Source organism: Amblyraja radiata, chromosome 5 (assembly GCF_010909765.2).
Source record: "Amblyraja radiata isolate CabotCenter1 chromosome 5, sAmbRad1.1.pri, whole genome shotgun sequence".
NCBI classification, from domain to species: Eukaryota; Metazoa; Chordata; class Chondrichthyes; order Rajiformes; family Rajidae; genus Amblyraja; species Amblyraja radiata.
Window position 1 is genome coordinate 89,408,481 of NC_045960.1, and position 27,403 is coordinate 89,435,883.

General features: G+C 46.6%; 1 protein-coding gene across 2 annotated transcripts in view; it reads left to right on the plus strand.

Annotated features, from left to right (window-relative positions):
• Positions 1-3,887: 3,887 nt before the first annotated feature.
• Positions 3,888-27,403, plus strand: part of fam83b (family with sequence similarity 83 member B) — a 39,914-nt gene continuing 16,398 nt past the window's right edge. The window contains exons 1-3 of one of the 2 annotated variants that reach the window (XM_033021702.1): positions 3,888-4,043; positions 9,550-10,038; positions 18,607-18,771. In XM_033021702.1, the coding sequence (XP_032877593.1) occupies positions 9,598-10,038; positions 18,607-18,771 (606 nt within the window). In that variant the 5' untranslated portion in view covers positions 3,888-4,043; positions 9,550-9,597. The remainder of the gene's footprint in view (positions 4,044-9,549; positions 10,039-18,606; positions 18,772-27,403) is intronic. The other variant, XM_033021703.1, reaches the window with a different exon arrangement.

The window sequence follows — 27,403 nt, forward strand, 5'->3', positions numbered from 1 at the left end:
ACTATCCCAGTCGACACCCCACCCCCCTTATTCAGTTTAAAACCACCCGTGTAGCAGTGGCAAACCTGCCTGCCAGAATGCTGGTCCCACACCTGTTAAGATGCAATCCGTCCCTTTTGTACAGTTCCCCCTTACCCCAAAACAGATCCCAGTGATCTAAGAATCTAAATCCCTGCCCCGTGCACCAGTTCCTCAGCCACACGTTCAGGTCCCGTATCTCCCTGTTCCTGCTCTCGCCAGCATGAGGAACTGGAAGCAAACCGGAGATAACAACCCTGGAGGTCCTGCTTTTCAGCATTTTTCCGAGCTCTCTAAAGTCACGCTGCAGAATATTCATCCCCTTCTTTCCGACATCGTTTGTGCCGACATGCACTACCACTTCCGGATGTTCACCTTCGCCCTTGAGAATTTTCTGCACTCTGTCCGTGACATCCTGGATCCTGGCACCAGGAAGGCAGCACACCATCCTCGCATCCCGTCTGTTGCCGCAGAAACCCCTGTCCGTACCTCTCACAATGGAGTCTCCCACTACAATGGCGTTGCCTGCCTTGGGCCTTTTTGGGTCAGGCTCAACAGCCCTATTCGCATCGCAAGCCAGTCCGCCGCTCAGTGTAAACACGTCTTCTGTCCCGACAGCTTCTAAGTGGGTGAACCTGTTCACAAGAGGTACCACACCCGGGGACGTTGGCATTCCATGCTTCCCTCCCGTTCTCACTGTCTCCCACCTTCTCTCTTCCAGTACCTTAGGTGTAACAATCGTACTGTAGGACTTGTCGAGGAACGACTCCATTTCTCGGACGAACCGGAGGTCATCCACTTGCTTCTCAAGTTCCCCAACACGGCCCTTCAGGAGCTCTACCTGGATGCACTTCTCGCATTTGTAGCAGCCAGAGGCACCAGCGGTGTCCTTGACCTCCCACATACTGCAAGTATCGCACTGAATCAGCTTGCCTGACATCTCCTTCTTTCGTCTCTACCTCTCAAGCGTATTGCGTGGTCTCCTCTCCTCAGCCTCCTCGCCGAAGACTCTCGAGCCAAAGACTCACACTTTTCTCACAGGGCACTTCCCTCACAAAGCCGCTCACTCACTGCCGCTCGCTAAGAGCCGTCTTGCTTAAATTGACTGATAAATTGCCTGATTTACCAATTTACAAACCAAATTCCTCAGTTTTCAACTGTTTTCCCGGCACTGACTCACCTCACTCCTCCCACTTGGGCTAGAGCCAATCAGTCGTATCTCTTGCAAACTCCTGCTGCTGCTGTTGCTCCCAAAGCTATAGCAGTTCTGAGTAAAGTCTGCCTGTCCTTGGCCTCTACTTTAACTGTTTTCACTTCTCTCCTCCCACTTGGGCTAGAGCCAATCAGTCGTATCTCTTGCTAAACTCCTGCTGCTGTTGCTCCCAAATCTACAACAATTAACCTACAAATTTGCAGGTCTTCGGAATGTGAGGAGAAACCAGAGCACCGGGAGAATGCATACACTTCATACAGGCAGCACCATAGTCAGGAACGAACACAAGTCTCTGGTGCTCTAATGCAGCAACTCTACTCTGCCTAACAGCGCCAGAGACCCGGGTTTGATCCTGACAATGGATGCTGTCTGTACAGAGTTTGTACGTTCTCCCCGTGACCACGTTGGTTTTCTCCGGGTGCTCCGGTTCCTCCCACACTCTAACGACATACAGGTTTATAGGTTAATTGGCTTTGGTAAAGATTGTAAATTGTCGCTAGTGTGTAGGATAGTGCTAGTGTATGGGGATCGCTGGTCTGCAAGGACTGAAGGACCCGTTTCCGCCTGTTTCCGCACTGTATATCTAAAACTAGTGAGTGGAGTCCAATATCACAGAATCATTACGTTAACAGTTGCAGTTTCCATAAGCCAGGCATTCCGCAGATTCCACATTATGAATGGGAACCACACCTACCCCCTGAAGAACTGAACAATTATGGATTAGGGAACTGAGACAAGTTCTGACCAATTTTATTTTTCCATTGAAATAATGATTTTAGATTTAGATTTATTATTGTCATGTGTACTGAGTTACGGTGAAAAGCTTTTTGTTTTGCATGTTATGCAATCAAATCATACTTTACATAAATTAGGGTGGCACGGTGGCGCAGTAGTAAAGCTGCTGCCTTACAACACCAATGATCCAGGTTCGATCCTGACTACGGCTGCTGTCTGTACGGAGTTTTTACGTTCTCCCTTCTTCCCAAGGGGGCTCCCACACTCCAAAGACGTGCAGGTTTGTCGCCTAATTGGCTTTGGTAAAATTTGTATATTGTTCCTTGTGTGTGTAGGATAGTGTTAATGTATGGGGGATTGTTGGTCGACACTGACTCGGTGGGCTGAAGGGCCTGCTTCCATGCTGTATCTCTAAACTAAACTAAATACTATCAAGGCAAACTCAAGGACAAAAGGTAGAGCAAATGAGAAGATAAAAGAGTACAATTTTGAAAATACAGAGTGTGTTTTGATGCTAGAGCAGAGAAAATAATATATCCCACAAGCACATTTTTCACTGTGTTCTTGGAAATGGTGGAGTGGTGTATATATAAAACCATATATAGAAATGCTACAGCTCTTGACTATGGGAAGGAACGATTAGATACGACAACTCAACAGATGATTCAACACTACAGAACACTAATCTCAGCAACTATCAACTTACATTACTATCTTTGGTTGCACAAGGGACTTCAGTTTTTGCACTAGCATTACAGTTATTAATTTGTGATGGGCATGGTGCAATTTAGGCTACATATTGGTAAAGTGGGCACAGCTGCTGTCTCCCAGCACCAGAGACGTGCCTGGGTTCAATCTTGACCTTGCATGCTGTCTGTGTGGAATTTGCATGCTCTCTCTGTGACCATGTGGATTTCGTCCTGGTGCTCCAGTTTCCTCTTATATCCCAAAGATATGCGGGTTTGTGGGTTAATTATCCTCTGTAACAAAAAATGCCCCTAATGTGTAGGGAGTTGATGAAGTGGGATAATACAGAACAAGTGTGAACTAATGTGATCCATGGTCGGAGTGGGCAGAAGGGCCTGCTTCTATGCTGTATTTCTGAACTAAACTAAAATAACTTATTTTTTAAAAGGGCGCAAAGTGCTGGTAACTCAGCAGGTCAGGCAGCATCACTGGGGAACATGGATAGGTGATGTTTCGGGTCAGGATCCTTCTTCCCTAACTGGAGAGAGGGGAAAGCTAGAAACTAGGGAGAGGCAGGACAAACCTGACAGGTCGAGATACGAAGGAAGGATCTGCAGATGCTGCTTTACAACCGAAGACATACACAAAATGTTGGAATAACACAGCGGGTCAGGCAGCATCTCTGGAGACAAGGAATAGGCGACGTTTCTGGTCGTGATTCTTCTTCAGACTAAGAGACAGGGAAGAGGGCAACTGTATGAAAAAGCTACAAGGAATAAAGGAATGAAAGCTGTGAACGCATAGGTGAATGGTCGGAACAAAGTAGGTGAGACTGATTTGAAAGATTGTGGATTGTGAAGCGGGCGGGGGGGGGGGGGGGGGGGGTATATTACCTGTGCTATTGTGTTTACAGGCCTGATAAATTGCTGCATCATTGATCCCTGGTCGATAAAGATCATCACAATTAAACACTCTTGACTCACTAATTGGCTGGGAAGTGAAACGTGATCAAACGTTTGCTTGGTTAAACATTACCTGGAATAGCACCCCGTAGATTTTGTCGGCAGAATGCATTTCGAGTTAACAGGGGTCGGTTTGGAAACTATCCTTCCCAGCCCTTGGCTCGATTGAAGCGAAAGGGTGGTGCACAGAATGGAACAGGTTTTACATAACTCCTGGCTCGACTTCAAGTGCCAGACGGGTTAACGCACAAGTTGCACGTTGAAACTGGTTTCCACGCCCAGAACTCCAGTACCTTTCCCCCGTCGCCTCGTTAGTCACTCGTTCATTTTGGAAGGTGCTACAGAGAAAGTACCCGCAGAGCGAGGTTCTCCAAGGAGGGGGAATCGGGCAAAGGTTCCCCAGTTATCGCCGGGCCTGTGTTTACAAAGTAAGTCAATGCTGATTAAAACAAAACAAAGCGCTGGAGTAGATGCAAGAAACTACACATGCTGGAAGCGGGCACAAACACAGTGTTGGAAGAACACAACGGGTCTGGCAGCATCTGTGGAAGGAATGGAAATACAACGGTGGGACCTTTTTTACCCCTCCATCGATGATGCCTGGCCAGTTGAGTTACTCCAGCACTCTGTGTTTTGCCCAAGATTCCCGCATCTGCAGTTTCCTGTGTCTCCACTCCGCTCTATCCCCAATTACTGTCTTTTTCAAAATCTCTCACCTGCCGCGGCCGCTTTTGCACTGGAACTCGCGGCGACTTAAATTCTCCCACCTCCCTGCGATTAAGGAAAACTCGTTTAAAGGAAAAACATTTTTTTTTAACCTCGTTAGCCAGGGGGTGTAAGGCGGAAATAAGACAGCGCGTCGGTGCAAGTAGGTAGATTGGATCGCCTAGTCGGATCTCAGCCTTTCTTGCCGCTACTGAAGCCACTCTTTACTTGGACGTTGCCACTGTGTTGCCGTCAAGTTGTTTAGAAGAGGGCTGTTTGGAATCACTGATCTATAATAGAGCAACTGGCGATACGGAAAATGTTCCTTTTAATGTGTGTTTATAGTTTCGACATAGTTCTGTTGCTTCATGTGTAGAGCTCTGTGGCCCAGAAAGTTTTTTTTGGGGAAGTAAATTAAACTTGACCAGGTCTAGGAGGATACTGAACAGATGCGGTGGAAATCGGAGTTCCCGGAGGAAACCCCCGCAGTCACGGGGAGACCATGCAAACTCCACCCAGACAGCGTTGTAGTTGTGGCGCAAGCTAATTATATAACACCATTTTTTTCACAAGCCTGTTCACTTCTCACTGATTGATATTGGTGTTGGATTATTGTTACTGAGATGCGATGGAAACACTTTGTTTTGCAGCCACCCCATTCAAATTATACTGTAAATGAGCATGGTTTGATTTTCCTTTCACCCTGCTGTGCTGCTTGGTAATTGATGGATGCCAATCAACTTGTCCTTGGGATGGCAGAGGACTGCAGCCATCGTGGTGCACTCGCTGGGTTGAAGGGCCTATTTTCATGCCTTATCATTAAACAAAACTTTTAATTTTAAATGAACATGAACATGGGAAGAAACCGGAGCATCCGGAGAAAATGCACACAGTCACAGAGAGAATATGTTAACTCCACTTAGACAGCACTGGAGGTCGGGATTGAACCTGTGGCATTGTAGTTGCAGGCTACTTGTAGCACTAATTTACCAACTCTCAGTTTGAATTTATGAAAGTTACAGCTCTGATTGATCAATGTATTGCTAAAATATAATGAGACCTCCACCACTTCTTGAGGCAGCGATTTTTTGATTCACATCACTCCTTTCCAGAGCTTCCGCACCCTTCACAATTAACTTTATGCCCTGGGCCACAGGCTCCTCAGGTTCACTATACCAAGGTTCCCATGAACGTCTACAACTCAATATGTTTCTCGTGGAAGTTCATCAACCTGAAACCCCAACCCTGTTTCTCCCTCTGCACATACTGCCTGACTTGATAAGCATTTCTGGTGTCTTATGTTCCTATTTCAGATTTCCAGCATCTGCAGTGTTTTGCCTTTGTGACAAATTACAGCCCTTTCCAGCCTTCTTTGTTGCTCCCCACATTGAAGTTTACAGCCCTAGCAACATCATTCTTTATTGTGTACAGTTCTGGTCGCCCCATTACAGGAAGGATGTGGAGAGGATACAGAAGTGGTTCACCAGAATGCTGCCTGGATTAGAGGGAATTACCGATAAGGAGAGTTTGCATTGGGCTGCCAGAGGTTATGAGGAGACCTGATAGAAGCATATAAAATTATAGGAGATATGGACAGGGTAGACAGTTGGAACATTTTCCCAGGGTAGAAATGTCAAATATGAGAAAGCATAGATTTTAAGGACAGGGGGAACATTTAGAAACATAGAAAATAGGTGCAGGAGTAGGCCATTCGGCCCTTCGAGCCTGCACTGCCAATCAATATGGTCATGGCTGATCATCCAACTTGGTATCCTGTACCTGCTTTCTCTCCATACCCCCTGATCCCTTTAGCCACAAGAGCCACATCTAACTCCCTCTTAAATATAGCTGATGAACTGGCCTCAACTACATTCTGTGGCAGAGAATTCCAGAGATTCACCACTCTCTGTGTGAAAAATGTTATTCTCATCTCGGTCCTAAAAGATTTCCCCTTTATCCTTAAAATGTGACCCCTTGTTCTGGACTTCCCCAACATCGGGAATAATCTTCCTGCATCTAGCCTGTCCAACCCCTTAAGAATTTTGTAAGTTTCTATAAGATCCCCCCTCAATCTTCTAAATTCTAGCGAGTACAAGCCGAGTCTATGCAGTCTTTCTTCATATGAAAGTCCTGCCATCCCAGGAATCAGTCTGGTGAACCTTCTCTGTACTCCTTCTATGGCAAGAATGTCCTTCCTCAGATTAGGAGACCAAAACTGTACGCAACACTCCATGTGTGGTCTCACCAAGACCCTGTACAACTGCAGTAGAACCTCCCTGCTCCTATACTCAAATTGTTTTGCTATGAATAGATATGTGCAGGACAAGTTTTTTTACAGAGACTGGTGTGTGCCTGGAAGGCGCTGCTAGGGGTGGTGGAGGAGGCGGGTATGACAGTGTTTAAGAGACTTTTGGAAAGACCCAGGTAAATGCAGATAATTGAGGGATTAGGGAGATTAGTTTAACTTGGCTTCATGTTCAGCATGGACCTTGTGGGCCAAAGAGCCTGGGTCTGAATAAGGGTTCCGACCCAAAACATCACCTATCCATGTTCTCCAGAGATGCTGCCTGGCACATTGTGTTACTCCAGCATTTTGTGTCTATTCCCGTGCTGTATTATTCTAGGTGATAATCTCCTTTACATCCTCTCTGATGCCGTCGCAGAATTATACAGTATTTTAGCTGTGACCTGGCTAGATTTCCTCGTCTTGTATTCTAATAGCACTTTGTTTTTTAATGTACTCTTGGCTACCTAAAATAATTATTTTTCATATGTCCCTGCAACATGGAAGGAAGCCATTTGGCCCACTGAGTCCATGCCAGCTCACAGTGCAATCCCTTCCCACCACATTCATTTCCCTGAACCTATTCTTCCCACATTGACTCATACCACCCCACTGCCCCCACCCAGGTTGTTCCACTCACCCACACAGTAGGCACAATTTACAGTGCCCAATTAAAGCTACACAAGATCACAAGGAGAACATGCAAACTCCACGCAGCCAAGATCAAGATTGAACCCAAGTCACTGGTGGTGTGAGGCAGTAGTTCCACTGGCTCTGCCATCACACCACCCATCTATATATCCGTCCAGCCCACTTATCCAGTGCTGCTATGGCTGGTATAGACATTGACTGTACATTTTAATAAGAAACTAGACCAAGTGGAACCCGTTGGGTCCCGTCCCCTCAACGCCCAGGGAGGGGGAGGCCTGCGGCGTCACACACACGCACACACACGCACGCACACACACACACACACACACACACACACACACACACACACACACACACACACACACACATACATACACACTAACCACCCCCATTGATATTATATTAATATTATTCTTGCATTCCTTTTACCCCATGCCCCATCCTATCCATTCACGTATAGCCCCCAACCTGCAGGTGCGGCTAGAGAGGGAAGGGGATAGTGAGAGAAGGACACAGAGGCACAGAGAAGGGCACAGAGAGGGACATAGGTACAGAGAGGGACACAGAGGCAGGGGAGCTTGCTGCCTTTTGGAGATGGGGTTTCCGGGTGTCCGCTGTCTTTTGGAGCTGGGGTTTCCGATTTGAGGTGCCTTTTGAGCGGGCGACCCTGATGCTGTGAGCGGGCAGGCGGGCAGACGGTCAAAAGCAGTGGAGGGCCAACCGATCGTGGCTTCCGCGAGAGGAAGAGCACCCACCTGCGTGACAGACGATCGAATGGGGGAGACGGAGAGGAGGTCGTCCCCTGTTATGGCCAGAGATCGCCAGGTGGGATCACCAGTGTGGAAAAGGCGTCAGGATTCCCTGTGTACCTGCGATCAACGTGTTCAGCGGCTGGGCTGTGGGCGGGGCTGGGCGCTGCGCTGCAGACGGCCGGGCGATTGCTAGTCGACAGCGAGTCGGGGTGTGAAAAATTAACTCTGAGTCTGGGGGGTTAACGTAACTCGTCAACTGCTTTAATCCAGAGCCCGGGAAGGGGGGGAAGGGCGGCTGGAAGGGCTCCTGTGAGCGAGAGGAGCCATTGTGACGTCATCCAGCTCGTTAGATTTTAAAAATATGTCAGATTGGTGAACAATTTTAGTAAAAAACTCGGGAAATAACGAATCAAATTTACAGATGAGGGGATTTTTGAAATCATGAGGTAAAGGTCTATTGGAATATGTAAAGATTTCACCGTTACCGCATCGGGTTTTCGAGGAGATGTGAATCAAAGAAAAAGTTCAAGCAAACAAGCGAACATCCAAGATCAGAGTTTTATAAGTTACTAGACCAAGGTATGAGTGTGTAGTGGGCGGGCGGGCGTGATCCCGAGTGAGCCTGCGGGCCGCCAGCGAGGACAGTGAAAAGCAGCGGGGGAACAGCCGATCTGTGAGACAGCGAGACAGAGCCGGGCCGGGGGGGGGGGGATAGTGGAGGAGAGCCGGGCGGCAGCTGAGCGCATGGGCTGCTCTGAGCGAGCGGGGGGTTGGAGCGGGCGGGTGGGCGTAGGAGTCCAGATGCGGGAGGCATGGCGCGAGCGTACTTAGAGCGGGGGGGAAGGGGGGTTAGGGGGGAGTGGAGGAGAGCCGGGCTGCAGCTGATAAGAGCCGTTTAGATCTTAAAAATTAAGTTTAGTTTGAGTTTTGTGATCAATTTTACTCAAAATCTGGGGAAATAATTGACTAAGGAGTGGATGTGTGAATGTAAAAGTAAAATCACTAACGAAATGGTAAAAGTGTCGGCGTTTTTGCGTCTGGTTTTCGCGGAGTAACTAATCAAAGGCAAAATGCCGTACACCCACACACAGTTTTAAAAGTATATAGATATGGTATTTCTTGTACTCCAAGTACACTGTAAATAGCATGGAAGCTACAAACATGCTTTGACTAGTACCCCTTAAATCCTTAAGTACTTAAAATCAACCAATATTTTAAAAGCTCAAATCTTTTGGCTTCTAACTACAGTCTATTCATTTCAGATAGACATAAAATGCTGGAGTAACTCAGCGGGACAGGCAGCATCTCTGGATAGAAGGAATGGGTGACATTTCGGGTCGAGATCCTTCTTCAGACTGAGAGTCAGGGTAGAGTGAGATACAGTCTATTAATTTCAATTAGTTTCAAGTCAAGCTGGAGCAAACTTCTTTTCATAAGGAATTCTGTAAGGGTTTATCCTTGTAAGACGCTTCCATTGACTTCACTGGTGTGCACTTTCTGCTGTTATTCTGAATCCTAAAATTGTATTTTTTCATCCCGCAGTAGGTGCACTGAATCAACCCTGGGTATTCCACGTGAAAATCTGTCAACATGAACTTATCTTCCCACATCTCTTCCCTGGGAGACGAATACAAATCTAAGGATTATATTGAGCCGCACTATAAAGAGTGGTACCGTTTGGCTATTGACAAGTTAGTGGATGAAGATATTTCTGGCTATGAGGAATTTCTGGCAAAAGAAGGGCTGAGCTCATTCCTGGCTGAGGAGGAACTTTATTTCATCAAGGACAATGCCAGGAAGTTGGCTCCAACAAGCTTCAATAGTTCCGAGGAAGATACGGATGGCTCATCCTCTGGCACTTACTGGCCTCTTGAGTCCGATACAGAAGTCCCCGACTTAGACATGGGATGGCCGTACGTTGTAAAATGCTTGGAGACCCAAACCAAAGTTGAGTTACATTTCCATCCACCAAGAGAAGATTCGCCCACGGTCAAGGAGATAGTGAGGAACCTCATCAAGAATGCACGACAGGTATTGGAATTATATACCATTAAACATTACTCCTGAATGAGAGAGAATGGCCTAGGAATTGTATCATGTAGCACAATCTTTATGACTTATTGCACACTCAATGGCATAGAATTACCTCTAGGACATTCATTCCTATGACACATTATTACAAGGAGGTTCCTACATGCACATGCATTGGTTTCCATATTGTCCTGGACTTTGAGTCACCCTGCTCCTATTCTAACCCTGCTTTATTCTCCCCACATTCCCATCCACAATCCCACGTGGTCGCAGGGAGAACGTGCAAACTCCACACAGGCAGGACCAGGTGTTGGGGAAGAACCCTTGGTCTCTGGCACTGTGAGGCAGTGGCTGTACTGCTGTGTTGTCCCCAGTTCTTAGGCCAGGGTCATTACAAGGCAAGAAAGGGCTGCTCTGATAAAGTTGTGGTTACGATTTGGCTGTGATTGAAAATAATCTGAGGTCAGCAGTAATTACACAAAGCAGAGTAATTTTCAAAGCATGGGTGAATTATGGTTTAGGTTTATTATTGTCATGTGTACTGAGGTACAGTGAAAAGCTTTGTTTTACATGCTTTCCAATCAGATCCGGTAATGCAATACATGTATACAATTAAATCAAACACAAGGGCAATAGATGGAGCAAAGGGGGATATACAAAGCTCAGAATATACTTCTCATGCTTATAACACTCCAGTTCCAAAGTCCAATACCCACAATGGGGTTGAGATGAATTGGATAGTACCCTGGCTTATGGATGGACTGTTTAGAAGCTGTTCCTGTGTCTGGTCATACTTTCATACTTCTGCCCAACAGAAGCAGGGAGAAGAGGAAATGACCGGCGTGGACTAGTCTTTGATTATGTTGGTTGCTTTTCAGGGGTAGTGTGAAGTGTAGATGGCGTCAATGATGAAGTAACAAGCAGAGATTGCAACATGTTTAAAATATACTAGACTAAGTGGGACCCGTTGGGTCCCATTGTCACACGGGTGGCATGGTCCCCCAACGCAATATTCCACCACTCGCGCATAGCCCCCAACTGCGCAGGCGTGGCTGACAGGTTCCCGTTGTGTTTTTTTAATGATTTTTAAACCTTAATAACTTGTGTAAGATTCCACCGACCGGAACAAAACTTGTTGCATGTGCAGCACAGGAGAATGGTGAGCAAGGTGGTGAAAAATCGTGGCACCATCAGGTACCATTTTTGCGCAAATGTAAAGACAACACAAACCAGAAGAGCACAAGATGAGAGTTTTAGTTATGTATAGATATTCGCTATGTTTGTAATATGACGTAATCAGTAAGAAGTTTAAGTTAGTTACACTCCAGGTAAAGATGTGCCTTTCTTTCCCATAACTTCATCAACCCTATAACCCAATGCAGAAGGTAGGGATAAGGTTGTCTTGGGTCCAAGGAGGGGAATGCAGCAGAACAGGCATTCAGAATTGGACAAAGAAACAGCAAGGTCAACATGATATAAAAAGGAAAGTGAAAAACAATAAAATAACCTGCATGTATACAGTCCTGAAAGGAAAAAGGACATTCCAAAGCAGCCTGGTTGATATTGTCTCCAATTCCAATAAGCAATGGTCTGCCCAGTGTTGTTCTGATTTAACAATTAAGAACCCTAATAGATTTGGATTGGAGTCCAAATTATTGCCGCAGGTTTTGGCAGCAAGTGGTCTATTTGAGGGTTGACGCAAGCAGGCTGCTGGAATTTCAGCTAATGAGAGACACAAAATAATATTGTCCACCTAGACTGCATTCCCCTCTGCCTTTCAAAACCCTCACTGTCACCTACCTCTGGAGTGGTGAGTAAGCCCATGTCTCTGCTATGGAGGTATTTCACTAGCACATTGAAAGGGGAGAAGTCAGCTCCTGCACACTGTAGATGCAACGTTTCAAAATCAGATTTTTGCTCAATACTTGGGGCGGCAGGGTGCGCAGAGGTACAGTGCCAGAGACACGGGTTCGGTCCTGACTATAGGTGCTGTCTGTACGGAGTCTGTATGTTCTCCCCGTGACCGAGTGGGCTTTCCATGGGTTCCCATCCTCGCACACTTCAGACATACAGGTTTTTAGGTTAATTGGCTTTGGTGAAGATTGTAAATTGTCCCTCGAGCACAGGAGTAGTGCTGGGGTGTGAGGATCACAGACTCGGTCAGCCGAAGGGCACAGCCACAGACTCGGTGGGCTGAAGGGCCTATTTACGCATTGTATATCTAAACAAATCTAAACTGATACTTTCCTCAAGGCTGGATTCACTCTGAATCCAGCTCCCACATAGTGCCCCACCCACATTGCCTCTTTCTAGCTAAACTAGTTCTTTGTGACGTAACATCCTGCAGGTGTCTCCCATCTCTGAGACACAATGTACAGCGATCAGGTTGCAGAAAGATTAGAACAATGCCCTCCTGACCAAAGGCAAATGAAGAAGATGCAAGTTGACGAGAGTTGCACAAAAAAGGGATAATGAAAATATTGTGTCCAGTTCTGGTCTCCCCATTACAGGAAGGATGTACAGTTCAGTTTAGTTTCTGGTCACATGTACCTACTTACAGCAAAAGGCTTTTGTAGTGGATATTATTTGTTGTGGATGATGTAAATACTTTGGAGAGGGTGCAGAAAAGGTTTACCGGAATGCTGCCTGTTTAGTTTAGATTAGTTTATTATCCAGTGTACTGAGGTACAGTGAAATGCTTTTTTGTTTCTTGCTATACAGTCAGCAGAAAGACTGATTGATTACAATTCAAGCTGCCCACAGTGTACAGACCCAGTATATAGGGAAAGTCCAGTAAAGTCCAATTAAAGATAGTCTGACGGTCGCCAATGAGATAGATGGAAGCTCCGGATGGCACTCTCGTTGGTGATAGGATGGTTCAGTTGCCAGGTAATAGCTGGGGAAAAAATTGTCCCCGAACCTAGAGGTGAATGTTTTCACATTTCTATACCATTTGCCTGATGGGAGATGGGAGAAGAGAGAGCGTCCAGAATGTGTCTCATCCTTAATAATGCTAGTAGCCTTGTTGAGGCAGCGTGAATTTGAGGACATTGGCTATGAAAAAAGGGTCGGACAAACTTGGATTGTTTTCTCTGAAGCGTCGGTGGTTGAGGGAGACCTGATAGAATTATATAAATTATGTGAGGCATAGATAGGGTTGACATGGTTCTTCCCAGGGTGAAAATGTCAAGGACTGAAGGGCATAACTTTCAGGACAGAGTGGAAAAGTTTAAAGGAGATGTGCAGGGCATGTTTATCACACTGTGGTGGGTGCCTGGAACAAACTGCCAGGGGTGGTAGTGGAGGCAGATATGGAGGCTACATCATCCGGCCACTAAGTGGCGGTCGATGTTGCCTTCCGGTCGTGAGCGGGCCCTCCAGTGGGGGTCCCTCTACGCAGGGATTCCCCCCTCCACATTGGGGACTTGGGGTGGAGGGTACTGCACCAAGAAGTCCCCTGCAACCTGTTTCTCTCGTGGTTCACAGACTCGCCAGCGGTCCACCACTTTTGTGGGCTGGAAGAGTCTATTTACCATGTGTAGTAAATGTGGCAAGGGCCACAGATTGTAACCAACTACCGGAGCACCCCTCCCTCATCCGCAAGTGCCGGCACCTCCCTAGCTGATGACCTGAACTCCTTTTACGCTCGTTTCGAGAGGGGCAACACCACTCCAGGTCTGCCGACTATCGACAATACCGCCAGTGGGCTGGCTACCGAAGCTGAAGGGAGGAATGTGCAACATTCTCGCTGTCCGAGCACGACGTGAGGAGGGCTCTGACACGGGTGAACACGAGAAAAGCTGCAGGCCCCGATGGCATCTCGGGGCGAGTACTCAAGTCCTGTGCTACGCAGCTAGCTCCAGTGCTCACTACATTATTCAACCTCTCCCTGGACAAGTCCGTGGTCCCTGCCTGCTTCAAAAAATCCATCATTGTACCGGTACCAAAAAATGCCTCCCCAACCTGTCTGAATGACTACCGTCCGGTGGCCCTTACCTCGGTAGTCATGAAATGCTTTGAGAGGCTGGTGAAGAAACACATCTGCGCCTTCCTCCCTCGGAACATGGACCTGTTGCAGTTCGCATACCGTCCGAACAGATCCACGGACGATGCGGTCTCCCAGGTCTTGCACACCGCTCTCTCCCATCTGGACAGCCAGAAGGGGGGCTACGTGAGGATGCTGTTCATAGACTACAGTTCAGCCTTCAACACGATAGTCCCCACCAGACTGGCCGGGAAGCTAATGGAATTGGGGCTCAACACCTCCCTGTGTGCCTGGGTCCTGGACTTTCTCACCGCCAGGCCCCAGGTAGTCAAGATGGGAGGGAATACATCGAAGTCCCTCACCCTGAGCACAGGATCGCCCCAGGGTTGCGTCCTCAGCCCCATATTGTACTCCCTGTACACACATGATTGTGTGGCTAGGTTCAGCTCCAACTCAATAATCAAGTTTGCTGATGACACTGTGGTGGTGGGCCTGATCTCAGACAACGAGGAGAAGGCCTACCGGGAGGAGGTGGCTGATCTAGCACTCTGGTGTCAGGACAACAGCCTCCTCTTGAACATCAAAAAAACGAAGGAGCTGATCATGGACTTTAGTAGGGCACATCATCTGAGGACGTACACTCCATTGAGGATAAATGGGGATCCTGTGGATAGGGTGAACTGTTTTAAATATCTGGGAGTCCACATCTCCGAGGATATGACATGGGCATCACATGCCTCAGCACTTGTGAGTAAGGCAAGGCAGCGTCTTTACCACCTCAGGCAATTGAGGACATTCAGAGTGTCTCCGAGGATCCTCCAGTGCATCTACACAGCGGCTGTGGAAAGCATCTTGTCCGGGAACATTACCATCTGGTTTGGGAATTGCTCTGCCAAGGACAAGAAGGCTCTGCAGAGAGTAGTGCGTTCGGCCGAACGCACTATGGGAACTTCACTTGCCCCCCTGCAGGAACTATACATCAGGAGGTGCAACTCCAGAGCCAACAATATCATGAGAGACCCCTTCCACCCCTGCAACGGACTGTTCCAGCTGCTACGGTCAGGCAAACGCCTCTGTTGCCATGCGGTGAGAACGGAGAGGTTGAGAAGGAGTTTCTTCCCAGAGGCCATTCGGGCTGTAAACGCCTATCTCACCAGGGACTAACTACTGAACGTTTTTCCTTCCATTATCTATTATGTAAAAGAATATGTGTGTTATGATTGTGTTTATAGTTTGTTTGGTTGGTTGTCTTTTGCACAAAAGTCCGCGAGCATTGCCACTTTCATTTCACTGCACATCTCGTATGTGTATGTGACAAATAAACTTGACTTGACTTGACTTGTATATGGAGTGAGTGAGGCTGCAGCCCCTGTTCCACTATCTAACGGGGCTGTTCCTTGCCTTCTGGCTGCATTTCTCATACACCATCCTCATCTTTGGACACCCTGTGCGTAGGGGACAGGGTAGGGCCGAGGATGTCCTGGTTGGGTTGCTCCTGGGCCTGGCTGGAGCAACCCGTCACGGCACCAGATGGAGGCGGGCTCTGCCCGAGACAGGTGCCAGCCCCTTTTCCAGAGTTACGTCCATGCTCAGATGGTGTTAGAGAGGGATTACGTGCTGTCCATGGGTGCCCTGGGAGATTTCCAGGACCACTAGGCATCGTGGGGGGTTGATTGCATCCTTGACAAGGATTGTAACATAGTTGTATAGTAGTTTGTTTAGTATATTTGTTTGTCTTGTATTTTGGTGGTGGGTTCTGATTTGTTTTATTGTCTTGTAAATATTTAAATAATTGAATACATTTTTTTGATTAAAAAAAAAAGAGGCTGATTACCATCCAGGGTAACGTCTGTGAGATTTCCGGGTCTGCTGGGCATCACGGGGGGTTGAATGCATCCTTGACAAGGATTGTTATGCCCCTGTCCCACTTAGGAAACTTGAACCTTGCGCCCCACCCAAGGTTTCCATGAGGTTCCTGGAGGTTTCGGTCACTCTCCCTAATGGTCGAAAGTGGTTTCCGCGTGGTCGAGGCTTCTTCTATGTTCCTTCGATTATTTCAACAGAATCAAAACCGGCCTCGACTAAATATCGGTTGTCGTTTGGCCGAAGCCAGTGGAGTGGGGTCACTATTTACTTACAGGCAGTCGAAGGCCATCTCCTTCGCTGACTGGCCATTTTGATTGGCTCATTGGAGTTTCACGACCTAGAAGGACCCACCAGAAGGTAAAATGCCCACTAATTTTATTAAACTTCTTTAAACTGTCGCCACTCCTTCCCCCCACTTCTCTTCCCCCCACTTCTCTTCCCCCCCACTTCTCTTCCCCCCCACTTCTCTTCCCCCCCACTTCTCGCCACTTCTCTCCACTTCTCTCCACTTCTCTCCACTTCTCTCCACTTCTCTCCACACTTCTCTCCCCACTTCTCTCCCCACTTCTCTTCCCCTCCTTCTCTTCCCCTCCTTCTCTTCCCCTCCTTCTCTTCCCCTCCTTCTCTTCCCCTCCTTCTCTTCCCCTCCTTCTCTTCCCCTCCTTCTCTTCCCCCCCTTCTCTTCCCCCCCTTCTCTTCCCCCCCTTCTCTTCCCCCCCTTCTCTTCCCCCCCTTCTCTTCCCCCCCTTCTCTTCCCCCTTCTCTTCCCCCCCTTCTCTTCCCCCCCTTCTCTTCCCCCCCATCTCTTCCCCCCCATCTCTTCCCCCCATCTCTTCCCCCCCTTCTCTTCCCCCCTTCTCTTCCCCCTTCTCTTCCCCCCTTCTCTTCCCCCCTTCTCTTCCCCCCTTCTCTTCCCCCCCTTCTCTTCCCCCCCTTCTCTTCCCCCCCTTCTCTTCCCCCCTTCTCTTCCCCCTCCCGCGTTCTAAAGGACTCACCGTGCTCTGTGGCAGCCGTTTACCTTCCACTTCATCGCGCAGAAAGCGCTCCTCCGCTCTCCATGGCCCCCATCTTCGCGATGTGCGTGTGTGTGTGTGCGGTCGGTAGCAAAGATCCTATAGGATCTTTGGTCAGTAGATGCAGCTCACGCTTCGGTCGAGGCTTTCCAAGCGAGTGACCAAAACCTCTGGTGACTCATGGAAACCTTGGGTCGCAGGCAAGGTCCCCAGAGGTTTCCGTTCAGGTTTCCTAAGTGAGACAAGGGCATAACATAGTTATGTATAGTAGTTTATTTAGTATATTTGTTTGTCTTCTATTATGGTGGTGGGTTCTGTTTTGTTTTATTGTGTTGTAAATATTATTTTTAACAATTGAATACATTTTGATTTTTTGATTAAAAATAAAAAAAAAGCTGGTTACCAAGCTCACGGAACTGGGTCACTGCGCATCCCTCTGTGATTGGATCCTTGACTTCCCCATGCACAGACCACAGTCTGTTCGAATTGGCAAAAATACTTCTTCATGAACAATCAGTTGCACCACTCACTCTACACTCATGACTGTGTAGCCGGACCCAGTGCGAACTCCATCTTCAACTTTGCCGACGACACCACCGTTGTTGGATGAATTACAAATAATGATGAGTCAGAGTATAGAAGTGAGATCGACTGATTGACCAAATAGTGGGAGCACAACAACCTGGCTCAATATCAGTAAAACCAATGAACTGATTGTTGAAGGATGAGGACCCACAATCCTGTTTATATCAATTATACCAATGATGCTGACTGCCTTTTTGAGGCAGTGACTCCGATAAATTTCTTCGATGGTGGAGAGAGTTAAAAACTTTAAATTCCTGTGCGTGCATATTTCCAAAGATCTTTCCTGGATCCAGCACACTAATAAATAATTATAAATAAAGCCTGAGAAGATTACAGAGATTCGGTATGTTAGAGAAGATTCTCTTGAACTTCTACAGGTGTACAGTAGAGAGCATATTGACTGGTTGCATCACGGCCTGGTTCAGTAACTTGAACGCACAGGAGCAGAAAAGACTACAAAAAATGGTGAACACTACCCAGTCCATCACCGGCTCTGACCTCTCCACCATTGAAGGGTTTTATCGGAGTCGCTGCCTCAAAAAGGCTGCCAGCATCATCAGAGACACACACCATCCTGGCCACACACTCATTTCACCCCTGCCATCGGGAAGAAGGTACAGGAGCCTGAAAACTGTAACGTCCAGATTCAGGAACAGCTTTTTCCCTACAGTCATCAGGCTATTAAACACAACAACAAATAAGCAGACTTATTATTGCACTACTATTGTATAAAATATACTATATATATTGTTTACAGTGTACTTGTTTACATATTGTGCTGTGCTGCAGCAAGGAAGAATTTCATTGTTCTATCTGGGACATATGACAATAAAACACTCTTGACTCGTAATAAATTGTATGTTATCTTTTCCACGGGTGATTTGGAGAAGACACTCATTAAGTTGTTACGAAACTTCAGTTGTATCAGTCACTACCTCTATGCTCGTTGGAACAGACTTTGCCTGGGATAAGATATATTGCTCCCATTCATAATTTCAGGCAAACCCTATTATTCCTGTTTTTTATAGAAGGATATAATTGGAAAATTGAGGTAATAATTGAGTTTCAGTGCCAAAGACTAACGAGATTCCTGGAATTTTTTGTTTGTTTTCTGAACAGGTCGTTGCAATAGTTATGGATATGTTTACTGATGTAGACATCTTCAAGGAAGTGCAGGATGCGGCTGCCAAAGGTGTTCCAGTCTACATTGTGCTCGATGACTTCAACTTCAAACACTTCACCACCATGTGTGAGAAGCAGGGGGTTCACCTCCAGAGGCTCATGGTAAGAGTTTCTTGCTTGGGAGTGTCCGGGTACAAATTAGTCGGTCCACAATTTTATTTCCCACGCGTCGATGGAACAGTGGCTCTGAAACACTGTACAAACTAGTTTATTGTCATGTGTACCGAGGTACAGTGAAAAGCTATTGTGTAAAGTGTGAGAGCTGCCAATCATTGGGCTGCCCACGTGATTCTTGAACCAAATCTTTGGCCCTCGGTCTCTCTGGTGAGTATATAGAGGACATTAAAGAAGAGGAGTACGGTAATCACGCTTCAGCCTTTTGGCCACGTGTTTATGACTCATTGTTCATTAGAAATGCAACATGCCCAAAATGATGATGATGTGTGACTTGAAAGGGAGGTTGTGATGTTCCCATATGCCTGCTGCTTCTGCCCTGGTAGGTTGGGTAGTACGGGCACTGGACACTTGCGTGGAAACAGGCCCTTTGGTCCACCAAGTCCATGCCAACCATCGATCCCCCATACACTAAGTTTAGGTTATCCCATTTTTGCATCTTACACACTAGGGGAAATTTACAGAAGCCGATTAACCTACAAACTTGCACGTCCTTGGAATGTGGGAGGAAACCGGAGAAAAACCACGCAGTCACAGAGAGAACATACAAACTCCACAGAGTCAAGGACACTGCTGATGCTTCTGGAAACTACACCTGCAGAAATTATGTCCAGGTGCAGCTCCTGAATAAACGTGTTGGGGAACTGGAGCAGCAGTTGGATGACCTCAGGGCCATCTAGGAAAACGAGAGTTTCCTGGACAAAATCTACAGTGAGGTTGTCGTACCAAGGATACAGGAAGAGCGAAGGTGGGTGACTGAGAAAGAGGAGTAAACGTGAAGTGCAGGAGACTCCGGTGGCGGTACCTACTGAAAACCGGTACACCCTCTTGGGAACGGGCGACACAACAAGATTGAGTGGTAGCTAGGGCTGTGATTCCAACCCTGGTGTCGAGGCTCAACGGGGAAGAGTGACGTCAGGCAGAGCCGTAGTGGTGCAGATGGGAGATTCTGCAGCGGAGTCCAGGATGGTGTGTTGCCTCCCTGGTGCCAGGGTCCAGGACGTCTCGGAGCTACTGCACGGCATCCTCGAGAGCGAAGGGGAGCAGCCGGAGGTTGTTGTGCATGTTGGCACAAATGATGTAAATGGGAAGAGGAAGGAGGTTCTGCAACAAGAGTTTATGGGATTGGGCAGAAGATTGCAAAGCAGGACCTGCAAGGTAATGATCTCAGGATTGCTTCAAGTACCTTGTGCTAGTGAAGGTTGGAATAGGAAGATAGGGGAAATGAATGTGTGGCTGAGGAGTTGGTTCCGGGGGCAGGGATTAAGAGTTCTAGATAATTGGGATCTCTTCCGGGGTAGGGGTGACCAGTATAAAAGGGACGGGTTGCACCTAAACTGGAGGGAGACCAACATCCTAGTGTGAAGGTTTGCTATTGCTACATGGGCGGGTTTAAACTAGCTTGGCAGGGGGGTGGGATCTTGTGTAGGACAGAGGCACGTGAGAGGCTAGAAGTAGGTGTGGAGGGTGGTGTGGGAAAAGTTAGTGGACAGAATAGGCAGGTGAAAGGCAGAGAGCGAGGAAGGAGGGTTGGTTTGAGCTGCACGTATTTTAATGCAATGGAGCCTAACGGGCAAGGCAGATGAGCTCGGGGCATAGATAGATAGGTACGAGTGACTGGGACGATGAAGCCATGACCAAACCCCGGTTAAGTGAGGGGCAGGACTGGCAGCTCAATGTTCCGGGGTACAGGAGCTTCAGGAGAGACGGGTGAGGTAGTCTAGTCAAAGTAGTACCTTCACCCACCACTAATTGCAAACTAATTTATTTTACTGCAGTGAATTACAGTATGGTCTCCTAAACACCATACTAAAAGTCCTAAAAAATCCTCACATGGGAAAGTGTGCAATTTACATAATATGCAAATTAACTTTTTGCCATTAGAGAAAATTCATATTCTCCAGTGTCATTGGTAATATAAGCAGCAATTCAAGTATCCAAAACCATGTTTTAATCTGAAAAAGATTAACATATTCACAGGTTAATATTATGACGCATGATTTAGCTTTATCAATCAGAGAAAATAAAAATCATCTGATATCTTTGCATCTGTGTGTCTGATACAAAAAATGGCATCTAAACATAAGAAAGCAAGCATGAAAAATTGGATAAAACAGCAAGAAGTAATACCTGGAATATTTAAGGTGGTGTCACCCAATCAAGATGGGAATGGCCATATTTTACATTTGTTTTCACAACTATAACTTGGCTAGTGTTCTTTGTGAAATTTCAGGCAACATCACTCAGCAGCACTATTGTCATCTCTCTCCACCTGAGATGAATTTCCACAACTTAGACCTTTACACACTCCACACATTCATGTGCTGTCAATGGGAATACTCTTGCAGTGCATCTTCTGGTGCTGCATCCAGTCTTGCAGATACACCTGCATATTTTGGTCAACTTCTCTGGAGCAGCGGGGAGATGCGTCTGTACTGGCATTAATTGACCATCTGTGATCTTCCATCCCCATTCTTCTGGTTTCAATTGTCCAGTCATCTCTTTCCAGGTCTGAATCTGAAATAGCTCGTGGCCTGGTCGCTTGCATTATAGCTTGTCCAATTGATGCTACCTTCAGATCAGTATTTCTGCCATCGAACAAACCTTGCAACAGCGTCAGTAGTCACTGTGGAATGAACTTCATAGCTGCTTCTGTTGATGTCATCCGTTCTCTGGTTGGATATACACCATTAGGAGAGTCAACTGCCTTTATGTCACCCTTGATAAGCTTGTGTTTATTATTCGTATCTTCTCCATATGGGGTTCCTCTTTTTTTCTGCTCCTGGTAAAAGTCATGGAGAATATTTGCTGCTGTTTGTCTAAAAGTTACAACATTTGGCTTCCCATTCAGCTCGGTGATTATGATGTTGTCAGTGAAATGTTCCACCAGCTTACTTTTCGTATGTGTAAAGCCATAAGCTGCAACCTCTAAACCTTTAAGACAGGTCACCATTTTCTCAATCAATTCTGTTATTATAATTTGTTCATCATCATTTTCCTCGAGGTACTTTGCAACCCACAGGAATGCTTCATGTCTTTCTACATCTTTCAGTCTCCCAAGCCTTTGTTTCTTTGCAATATTACCTAGTCTAGAAGAATGTTGCTGAGGAATTTGTTTTCCAGTCCTGAAGTTTACATTACAGCTTTGATGATACACTGCATCAATTGCAATCAGATCCTGAGCATATGCTATTCTGCCTGCAACTAACGTAGACCATTCATCTTTCCCCACATGAATGTAAGACGGTATGGTGTCGTTTTTACTGGATAGACATCGGTGCCATCACACTTTTTCTCATTGTAACTGGTTCACTGCTACCAGTTAGACAAGTTGTTATGTTCCTGAATTTATGAATTATTAATTTTCTCTAATGGCTGATGCTAATTTGCATATTATGCGAATTACACCCCTTTTAGTATGGTGTTTAGAGGACCATACTGGAATGTACTGCAATGAGTGGTGGGTAACCCCCTCAAATTTGCTAGATTGACAGGATTAAGGGAAAAAGAGGGGGGTGGGGAGGTGTTAAGGAGGATGTCACGGCTGTGATCAGAGGTGACATTACAGACGGTTCGTCTAGTGAGGCTATATGGGTGTAGCTGAGAAACAAGAAAGGGATGATGACCTTATTGGGGGTGTACTACAGACCCCCGAATAGTCAACGGGAATTAGAAGAACAAATGTGCAGGGAGATTGCAGACAGCTGCAGGTCAAATAAGGTTGTTGTAGTAGAGGGTTTTAACTTTCCCAATATAGACTGGGAAAATCATTGTGTGAAGGGTTTAGATGGGGGTGCAATTCCTCAAAAGTGTTCAGGAGAGTTTTCTTAAGCTGTATGTAGAGGCCCCCGCATGCGAGAGGGCAACGCTGGATCTAGTATTGGGAAATTGGGAAGGGCAAGTTAATGGAGTGTGTGTGGAGGAGCCTTTTGGGACAAGTGACCACAGTTCGATTAGGTTTAAGATAGTTATGGATAAGGACAGAGAGGGTCCACACGTTAAGTAAGGCCAACTTTGAGGGTATGAGAGAAGGTCTCACTCAAGTTGATTGGAACTGGTTATTAGAGGGGAAAGGAACATCAGCCATGTGGGATGTTTTTAAAAGTATACTGAAGAAAGCTCAGGATGTGTACGTCCCCGTTGGAGTGAAGGGCAAAGCAGGCAAACGTAAGGAAGCTTGGCTGACGAGGGAAATTGAGACGTTAGTCAAAATCAAGAAGGATGCATGGGACGGGTATAGGCATCTGGGATCAAGTACATCCATGGAGGAGTTTGGGGAACTGAGGAGTAAACTAGAAAAGCAGATAAGAAGGGCAAAAAGGGGCCAGGAGATAGCTCTGGCAGGTAGCATTAAGGGCAATCCCAAAAGATTTTAAAAATACATAAGGGGGATAAGGGTAACTAGAGAGAGTGGGACCTCTCAGGAATCAAAGGGATCACCTCTGTGTGGAGCCACAGGAGATGGGCAAGGTACTAAATGAGTATTTCTCCTCTACTTACCAAGGAGAAAGACAGTAGAACAAAGGAAATTGGAGCAGTCAGTGGAAGTGTCTTGAGAACCGTCAGGGTTACTGTCGAAGAAGTACTGAAGGTACTGTCGTGTATGAAGGTAGACAAATCTCCAGGGCCTGATCAGATGTATTTGAGGACATTGTGGGAAACTAGAGAGGAAATTGCTGGAGCCCTGGTTGAAATTTACAAGTCGTCCTTAAATACAGGAGAGGTGCCAGAAGACTGGAAGGTGGCAAATGTTGTGCCTCTTTTCAAGAAGGGTTGCAGGGAAAATGCTGGGAACTATAGGCCGGTGAGCTTAACATCTGTAGTTGGTAAGTTACTGGAGAGTATTCTGAGGGATAGGATATACAGGCATTTGGATGGGCAAGGGCTGATTAGGGAAAGTCAGCATGGTTTTGTACGTGGGAAGTCGTGTCTCACAGATCTGATTGATTTTTTTGAAGACATGACCAAAAAAGTTGATGAGGGCAGAGCTGTAGATGTTGTGTACATGGACTTCAGTAAGGCGTTCGACAAGATTCAGCATGGAAGGCTGCTCTGGGAGGTTAGATCGCATGGGATCCAAGGAGAGATAGCTGAATGGCTAGCAAATTGGCTCCATGGAAGGAAGCAGAAGATAATGGCGGACGGTTGCTTCTCGGACTGGATGCCTGTGACTAGTGGTGTGCCTCAGGGTTCGGTGCTGGGCCCGTTACGTTTGTCATCCACATCAATGATTTGGATGAGAACATACAGAACAAGATCAGCAAGTTTGCTGATGATACAAAAGTTAGTGATTTTGCAGATAGTGAAGATGGTTGTGAACGATTGCAGCAGGATCTGGATCAATTGGTCAGGTGGGCGGAGGAATGGTTAATGGAATTTAATACAGAGAAGTGTGAGGTGTTGCATTTTGGGACGTCGGACAAGGGCAGGACCTACACAGTAAATGGTAGGCCTCTGGGTAGTGTTGTAGAGCAGAGGGATCTAGGAGTACAGGTGCATGATTCCTTGAAGGTCGAGTCGCAGGTAGATAAGGTGGTCAAAAAGGCTTTCGGCACTTTGGCCTTCATCAGTCAGAGTATTGAGTAAAGAAGTTTGGTGGTCATGTTGCAGTTGAATAAGACGTTGGTGAGACCGCATTTAGAATATTGTGTTCAGTTCTGGGTACCATGCTATAGGAAATATATTGTTAAGCTTGAAAGGGTTCAGAAAAGATTTACCAGGACTAGGGGGTGTGAGCTACAGGGAGAGGTTGAATAGGCTGTGTCTCTATTCCATGGAGCGCAGGAAGATGAAAGGAGATCTTATTCAGGTGTACAAAATCAAGAGAGGAATAGATTGGGTAAATGCACAGTTTTTGCCCAGAGTAGAGGAATCGAGGACCAGAAGACATAGGTTCAAGGTGAAGGGGAAAGGATTTAATGGGAATCCGAGGGGTAACTTTTTCACACAAAGGGTGGTAGGTGTATGGAACAAGCTGCCAGAGGAGGTAGTTGAGGCTGGGACTATCCCATTGTTTAAGAAACAGTTAGACAGGTACATGGATAGGACAGGTTTGGAGGGATATGGACCAAGCGCAGGCAGGTGGGACTAGTGTAGCAGGGACATTGTTGGCCGGTGAGGGCGAGTTGGGCCGAAGGGCCTGTTTCCACACGGAATAAATAAATAAATAGATAGATACATAGATAGATAAATAAATAAGATTAGCTCAACATGTCTATTCCATCTTTCAATTAGATCAGGGTTCATTGATATGATTTGCCCTCATTCATTCATACCCCTCGCATCTTCAAAGAAAAATATGCCAACCTCCCTTTTCGAAAATTTTAGTAGATAAGGCTTCTGCGGCACATTGAAGACAAGGGCTCTTGGCATGAACAGATGTTTGCTAAACTCGCATCTAAACAGCCGTTACCATTTTAAGGCTGATGCACGATACGATATGATACACTAGAACTATATTTATCCCAGGTGGAAATTGATCTACCAACAGTTATGAAAACAAAATACAAGAAACATGATATTAAAGTGATTAGTGGTAAGTCTAGGGGGATGTGCAAAGATTGGGGAGGAGGGGGGGGGGGGGTGGGGGGTGAGGGAAGTCGGTCTCGGCCTACCCCATGACAGAAGGGGGGAGGAGTTGTGAAGTTTTACAACTTGTAAATTTGCATTTGTTCTCGATTCCCAACCAGAGGAAATGGCTCCTTTCTTACAATCATTCTAAATTTTGGATTAGATCACCCCCTTATCTTGTCCACTCTTTGAGTACAACACTGATGACATTCCACTGAGCACAGTACACCAGACACTGTCTCACCAGCCTTTATAAAACCTAACTTTAAAAAAAGTCTCTAGATGCTGGAAATCTAAAACTGAGCAAGGAGTTCTAGTCTTCGTGTTCCACCCCACCTGCCTCCACATTCAAAGGTTCATTCTCCACAATTTCCGTCACCTTGAAAGCGATTCCACCACCAGGCATATCTTCCCCATCTCTTTCAGCATTTTGCAGGAACCCTTCTCTTTGTTGTCGCCTGACCCACTCCTCCATTCCCACTAACCATCCCTTCCTTAAAGCCACTTTCCCCTGCGGTCACAGGCGAGCCTTGCCCCTTCAATATGAAATGATCAGAGGCACAGATAGGGTAGACAGGCAGAACCTTTTTCTCGGAGTGAGTGGAAATATGCCACACTAGATGGCATCGCTATAAGGTAAGAGGAGGAAGGTTTAATGTAGATGTGAGGGGCAAGTATTTTTATACGCTGGGCGGTGGGGGCCTGGAACGTATTGCCAGTAATGGTGGTGAAGACAGATATGAGTGGTGTTTAAGAGGCTTTTAGATCGGCACATGGAAATGCAGGGAATAGAGGGATCATGTGCAGACAGATGAGATCGGTTCAGCTAGGCATCACGCTCAGCACAAACATTGTGGGCGCAAGGGGCCACTCCTGTGCTCTACTGTTCTATGTTCTTATTTGTTCTCTTCTCACCAGCCAGGGACCCAAACGGTCTTGGAGCAGGAATTTACTTGCACTTTGTCCACTTCAAGTGACTTCCCCACTATCTCTCTTTCTCTCTTCAGGCTTTTGCTTCCCTCATCTCCCTTCCTCTGACTTGAAATTTTACACCTATTTTCTTCCTAACTCCCAACCTTTTGTCTCCTCTCATCTCTGGCCTTGGCCCACCCATCCTTCCATTGAACTCCCCTCACCTGTATCCACCTATCACTCGCATCTTTTCCAGTTGTCTTTCCCCCACCCCCCCTCCAGCTACAATCAGTCTGAAGAAGATTCCCAACCTGAAACGTCACCTATCTGTGTTCTCCAGAGATGCCATGTTATCCGCTGAGTTACTCCAGCACTGTGTCTTTTTTTGTAAACCAGTATTTGCAGTTCCTTTGTGCCTCCATCTTGTTTTCACTGTCTGTATTAGTCATTAATCTGCGATATTAGCTCAAATTGTTTCTTTGTTCTCTTTTACTCTTTCACCTCTGGGAATAGGGGACACACCCAGCCACACCTACTGGTCACTTTTTCCTGTCTGCACTGCATGATCCTTTGTGTCAGTTCTCACTCTATAACTGCTCCCATTCACGCCCATTCTGAAACCTTTGAAAGTAAAGAAATTGGTTGAGAAAATTGTAGAAACGAGGAGGAACTTCCCTCCTGTTACCTCAGTACTTTGTTTCTTTTTTGTAAGTCAGTACCTGCAGTTCCTTGTATGCACAGTAACCCAATGGTTCAGGTAGCACCTCTGGAGAACAGCAACAGGTGATATTTTGGGTCGGGACCCTTCTTCAGACTGATTGGTTTGGCGAGGTGGGGGAAGGAAGCTGGAAGAAACATAGAAACATGGAAAATAGGTGCAGGAGGAGGCCGTTCGGCCCTTCGAGCCAGCACCGCCATTCATTGTGATCATGGCTGATCGTCCCCTATCAATAACCCGTGCCTGCCTTCTCCCCATATGCCTTGACTCCACTAGCCCCTAGAGCTCAATCTAACTCTCTCTTAAATCCATCCAGTGATTTAGCCTCCACTGCCCTCTGTGGCAGGGAATTCCATAAAT